This window comes from Pyxicephalus adspersus, chromosome Z, assembly GCF_032062135.1.
Source record: "Pyxicephalus adspersus chromosome Z, UCB_Pads_2.0, whole genome shotgun sequence".
NCBI lineage: Eukaryota > Metazoa > Chordata > Amphibia > Anura > Pyxicephalidae > Pyxicephalus > Pyxicephalus adspersus.
The window spans coordinates 48,064,867-48,071,508 of record NC_092871.1 but is presented as its reverse complement, the minus strand read 5'-3'; the positions used below and the strand labels follow the sequence as shown (position 1 = coordinate 48,071,508).

Below are 6,642 nucleotides of genomic sequence, written 5' to 3'. Positions count from 1 at the left end.
TTTTTTTTTTTTTATTGTATAATAAAAATGATCTTCCCAGATGCCATTTCGTTCTGGCATTATTTCTCAGACTGGATAGTACTGTAGTGTGTTGCTGGGGTGAAATAGGAGAAATATAAAGAAAATCGAAGTAAAAGACTAGTCATTAACAATTCTTGAAAAGTATATGCTTAAGGCTGTCATCCTGATCCCTTCTACATGTAATTTACTAGGTGTTGAAGGAAGAATAGGGATGACATTCACAGAAATTCAGCAACAACTTCCGTAGGGCTGACTTATCTTTCCTGGAGAAAGTGCCAGATCTGGCTGTTTCCATGACTTGTTTTACCTCTGGCCACCTGAACAATATGTTTTACCAGCTTCTCACTAAATACCCAGACCTTTAGACATGTAAGCAGCTCTGGAGAGGGCTTGAAACATCATTTGTTTAACTATTCAAATCATCTCAAAAAAGAAAAATTTTATAATTTTTACAATAAAATATAAGGACCAATAACACTCCTGTCCCCATCTCTCCTACTCCTAATGGGAAAAAAATGTACCTACTAAAAGTAGGTTATTCCTACCCTACCATAATTTTCAGGATTGCTAGATGTAATTTCACTATCTTTCTTGGAAAATTGCTATGGAATGGAGAAAACAAGAAACTCTCCAATCTGTTGCAACAACAAGATTTCTACTGATCCGAGTTTCACAGGAATCCTCCCAGAAGGACAGTAACACACCCCCAGCTAGGTGTTTATGAAGGAATATGAGGGTAAGGTAAAAATATTTTCTAACTTTAACATATCATAGCTGCCAATGCTGGGGTCAGGCCACCGAAAGACCACAGCCCCCCAGGGACCCCCATAATAGTGGGGCTTAGGCCTAAATCATTTTTGTCTCTAGCTGACCCCATCAACTAATCATCTGATGGTTGTGGCATTATATTCAATTTTGGGAGCAGCAAAAAAAGATTAGACTTGCAAAATCACTAAATATTTGTAGAGTTGTCAGAATGCAGGAAAAAAACACAAAGGAAAAGTTCAGATGTGCAGATAACACACTAAAAAAAAACATCTACAGGTTGTTTAAGGAACAGTCACTGTGCTTTAATAACCAGAAATAACACCTGAATTTCAGTCCTTTATACAATTGTTTTAACATTTACACAACACAGAAACAAACAATAAATGCAGCAACAAATACATCTTTGGCTTGTTTTGTAATAAGGCACTTTGGCTTCCATACAAAGAATATGGTATACTTAAAATAAAATATTTATCTGCTGTAAAAAATATACTTGATGGACTGTGTGGATCGATTTCCACCTAACACATTTATGGGCGATCTTTATGCAGAACCAATTATATTCCATGGTTGTACAATTCTGCCACCCAATCAGGAAAACACTAAAATATACAGGTTTACTTCTTGTTTATAACTGGATTGTGTTTCTCACAAAAAAAAAAAATGTGTATTTAGAAATTGACATTACATTATTTGTTTGAACTTTAAATAGCTCGCAATGTAATATTTTCCAGAATAAGAATTAAAAGTGGATGTCATAGCTGACTGTATGGATTTGCAGGGACAGTAGTTTTAGACAAAAGTGGGGCCCTGGACAAATATGAAAAGGGGGCTAAACTTTCCAGCCATCCTGCTAGTTATAGCTCTAGAAAAAGTGGGGCCCCTTGGCAATTGCCCAGTTTAAAAACCAGGTTGGGGTTCTGTATCATGACCGATTAGCTTTAAAAGCTTGTAAGTAAACCCACTTAATAGGATAGATGTCTATTGTCTGTCATCTTCACACTTGTATTTGTACAAATGTCATGGCAATAAAACAGTGTAGAAAATGTTATGCTTAAAACCACATGGTTTAGCAACCTGGAACAAGACCATCAACTTCTGGTTGGCACAATAAACAAGAAAAAGCAGCTGCTCTGTTATATAAACATAATTACATAGACATAAAAAAGGATAAAACACTTTTAAACCAAAATATTGTTTATAATAAAATTACAAAATATATTATTTGATGGCAGGTTGTAAGTAATTACACCTATAATACATTTACAGAGTGTCATATACTGGAATTAGAGTCTCATATATTTTTTTGGCAACAATGAACAGAAAAGCAGCAGTCCATTAGTCCAGTGCAAGTTTTGATTATACACAACAGTAAAACAAAACAAAACAAAAAGAAAAACAATGATGGAAACAGAACAAAACCTAGAAACGTATTTTGAATGAACGCAGTCATCCAAATCATCTAATTTGGAGGTTTTTAAAGCTGCATTTGTGCACTATCCTCGCACTGTGTCCCTGATTATGATATGGCAAAAACAAGCATATTTGTACTTTTTGTATCTCCTGTAAATTTTGCAATTTTACAAAAGGAAAAAAATTAGTGAATTTTAGGTATTATGGCAATGTAGTTCTATTGTGACCCTTCTTAAGTCTCAAGGTGCTATAGCTACACTGCTCTTGGAAACAAACTGATCCACAATGACCACTACTCCACAATGGCACAGACTTACAGCCTCTGTTCCTGCACAAAATATTGCAAATGTCACCACAGGAACTCTTGTTTGATGGATAGTTGGAATAAAAGGAAAACTGCTAAAATTATACAGCAGAGCCTTGTGGATTTTCTAGGCCAACTCTAAGTAAGAACCATTTTTTTTTAACATTCTGACTGATATACAAAGGAAACATGATGCTAGCACATTGTCAAAGCTCTATACAATCTCAACTTTTACTAACAACTGTAAAATCAAACCATGCCCAAAAAATCCTAGTTAATATGGTAGGAGCTATTAAGTTAAGAGTACAAAAACAACTTCAGTCATAAGACTTGCAAAAACCATGCAGTCCTATTGGGTCCCACTAAACAACCAACAACTGAACAGAAGCAAAGCTGCCAATGCCTATTTCAGCATGTTTCTGCTGCCGCTCATGAAATATGTCTCTTAGTTGCTGAAAATGGTCCAGTGGCTGTGAAACAAAATGTGACTTTGACCAAATCACAAAATAAGCTAATTTGCTTCTAATTTTGCCATTATCTCTTCTTAGGTATAGTTTGCTTAAAAAGCGATTGAAGTGATTTTGTGAACTTCAATAGCTGATGTTTTTTTCTTCCATATATTTATTGTTGTCTATTTACATTTTTTGTACTGTTTAGCTATTCTTTTTACCGAAATTTCAAACAATTTTTTTATAAAAAAATAGGCAGAAAGCAACGCTTAACAAACTTGTTTGGGTGAAAAGGCTAAATTTCTAGAAATGTCTAGATTTGCACCAATACCAGTCAGTTTAGCTGATCTCTTATTTCCAGTAATAAATCCATAAGCAGTTTGGTAAATCTCTGTTGATCAGCACCAGTAACCTGTCTTAGTTTAATCTGATCATTCCAGTGTATCTGACTGGCAGCATTCTGCCGCTTGCCACTTTGGATGAAATACCCGCAGCCCAGGAGCGCCTACTTGCTAGAAGCGCACTGTCCTTCAGCTGGAAGATGCTTGTCGGAGAGCCGGAAAAACACTTGGCGCATATCATTAAAGCATTTCTCAGTCATCTCTGAGGTGTCATTTTCTTTCAAGGCTGAGATATCAATTTTTGGAAGAATCTCAACTTTGATGGTTCCTGAAAATTGAGGAAAGAAGAAACAAAATTTATCTGCGACTACTGAGGGCTAATGGAATATTAAAAAACAGAAAAGCACCAACAATGCCATGTATGCTATTAGATGTATGTATTAGAAATAACACATAAAAAAATTGCAAGGATTCAAAAATTTGCAATTTTTTGACAATTTTAGACACCCTTAAGAAATGATGTATGTATTAGAAATAACACATAAAAAAATTGCAAGGATTCAAAAATTTGCAATTTTTTGACAATTTTAGACACCCTTAAGAAATGATGTATGTATTAGAAATAACACATAAAAAAATTGCAAGGATTCAAAAATTTGCAATTTTTTGACAATTTTAGACACCCTTTAGCATGCTTTGGATTATAATGGAATGAAATGGAAGTAACTTTGAAAACATTAATTTACCTTAACTTTGAAGACACTGAATGTAAATTTCCTTCACCAGATTGCTGAGGGGTTTAGTTAGTACATGGGGTCATGTCTGAGAACAAGGTCGATTTTTGCATACATACAAGCAATCTGCATTAGGCAGCATTGAGTACTAACACCTACCAGGAAGTCTTATTAACCCAATATTATAATTTTCTGCTGCACTGACAGGTTCACTTTAAAGCTATGGATTCTCCTTAAACTGACCATCTGGTGTATTTAGTTCCATATTTTCAGAACCACATGGCTCACTGTTTGGCTTGTGAAACAAGTGGACTTTTAATCAAGTGGAGTTAGAAAAAAAAGGAGTTTGAAAACAAAAGGAGTTAAATCCTTATATTAGGCAAAAACTGTAAGTAACATTTATAACTCCTTGTAAACAAACAAACATTGTTACTGGGAAGATGAGTGGTAGCAAGGTGGAAGATTTGGTTCAGTGCACAGTCTGTCATATGTATGCACAAATGGAGCAACAGCTCCTAGGTGAATACCGCTGTGACAGATGTGTGCAAGTCGCCTTTCTGGTATCTCGCATTGCAGAGCTAGAGAAGCGCATTGCAACACTGAAATCACTGGATCACCTTGAGACGGGTCTCCTGCTCACTGTGCAGGCAGTTATTGGCTTAGATGTGGAGGGTGGAGAGGTTAGTCAGGATGAGCATGTAGGGGGGTTGGGTTAATGTCTCTAGAGGGAGTGGTAGGGGCCCCCAGAAAAGAAAGGCCAGCCCTTGGTTTGAGCACTCCAACATGTTTGCAAAGGTATGTGAAGATGTGCAAGTGGCAGACCCAGGGGTGGCGACTCTAGATGTTACTGCTACCCCTAACAGCCAGGAGAGAGCAGCACATCTAGAAGTGGTGGGGAGGGAAACGCAGGATAGAAAAGACAACTGGTAGTCATAGGGGATTCTATGATCAGGAGGACGGATAGAATAGTTTGTCGCCTGGATCCCTTCAACCAAATGGTTTGCTGTCCCCCTGGTGCCTGGGTTAGGCATGTGGTGGACCGAGTGGACAAAGTACTGGGAGGGGCTAGACAGGATCCTGCTGTCTTGGTCCATGTTGGAACCAATGACAATAAAGATGGAAGATGGAGGATCCTTAAAAATCAGTTTAGGGAACTAGGTTTCAAGTTGAAAAAAAGGACCTCCAAGGCTATGTTCCCTGGAATATTGCCTGTGCCATGCGCAACACAGGAAAGGCAGAAAGAGCTTAGGCAGCTAAATGCATGGCTTAAGTCCTGGTGTAGAAGGGAAGGGTTTGGGTTCATACAGCACTGGGCTGACTTTTCATTGGGGTACAACCTGTATGCCAGAGATGGTTTGCACCTAAATGAAAGGGGGTCTGCTGTACTAGGGGAAAGATTTAGGGGAATGGCGGAGGGATATTTAAACTAGGACAGAGGGGGGTGGGACAGTCAAATAAAGTGGCAGAAAGGTTAGTCAGGGATCAGACACTAGTAGAGGGTGGATTGGGGATAGTTGGGGGGAGGATTATAGATAATTGTAAGGAGCTTCCCATGTTACAAACATACCCTGGAGTGTGCAGTACTAGTTGTACTGAAAAACAAAAATATTTGGCAAACAATGATGGTAAATGCAGCAATGGTTTAAAGAGCCTGTTTACCAATGCTAGAAGTCTAGCAAACTAGATAGGGGAGTTGGAAGCCCTAATGAGTGAGGAGAAATATGACTTAGTTGGCAGTGCCGAGTCCTGGCTTTGTTCTTCGCATGACTGGGCTGTCAAAATTCCTGGGTATACTCTCTTTCATAAAGACAGAGTCAAACGAAAGGGTGGTGGTGTCTGTCTGTTTGCGAGAAGTGATCTGAAAGTGAATGTGAAAGAAGAAATTGCGGAGGGAATAAGGGATGAGGTTGAGGCATTATGGGTGGAGTTGAATGTGGGGTTGAATAACACACAAATAATTTTTGGAGTCTGCTATAGGCCCCCCAGTGCTAAAGAAGAAATAGAAAATCAACTACTAGCACAGATAGAAATAAGCAGCAAAAAGTGGAAGTGTTTTAATCATGGGAAATTTCAACTACCCTGACATTGACTGGAGTAATGGCACTACAGGAACAGCAAAAGGGAGGAAATTTGTGAATTTAATACAAGATAACTTTATGGTACAGTTTATAGAAGCCCCAACTAGAAATGATACTCTGCTGGACCTAGTTCTTTCTAACAATGCTGAGCTTAAAACAAATGTGCAAATAAAAGGGAATCTGGGTAGCAGTGACCATAATATGATTTCATTTAATGTTAGCTGTAAACAGGAAGCAAAAACAGGAAAGATAAAAACATTTAATTTTAAGAGAGCAAATTTTTGATTATTAAGGGCGTCTCTCTGTGACTTGGACTGGGAGACAGTATTGTCCTCAAAGAACAAAGAACAGAAATGGGAATGTTTCAAGTCTGTTCTACAAAAGAAAACTGAAATATATTCCAATGGGTAATAAGTTTAGGAGGCTAAAATTAAAACCTATGTGGCTTACAGCTGATGTTAAAAAAGCCATAAGGAACAAGAAAAGGGCATTTCAAAAATATAAAAATGAAGGATCACCTTCATCATTTGAAAC

The 6,642-nt window shown here is 37.7% G+C and overlaps 1 protein-coding gene across 1 annotated transcript in view; it reads right to left on the bottom strand.

Annotated features, from left to right (window-relative positions):
• Window positions 1-1,066: 1,066 nt before the first annotated feature.
• The window catches only part of AGPAT2 (1-acylglycerol-3-phosphate O-acyltransferase 2), a gene marked incomplete in the record, with an annotated part of 41,644 nt that continues 36,068 nt past the window's right edge, over window positions 1,067-6,642 (bottom strand). Inside the window, 1 exon segment of the mRNA XM_072430928.1 lies at window positions 1,067-3,624. Coding sequence (XP_072287029.1) covers window positions 3,461-3,624 — 164 coding nt within the window.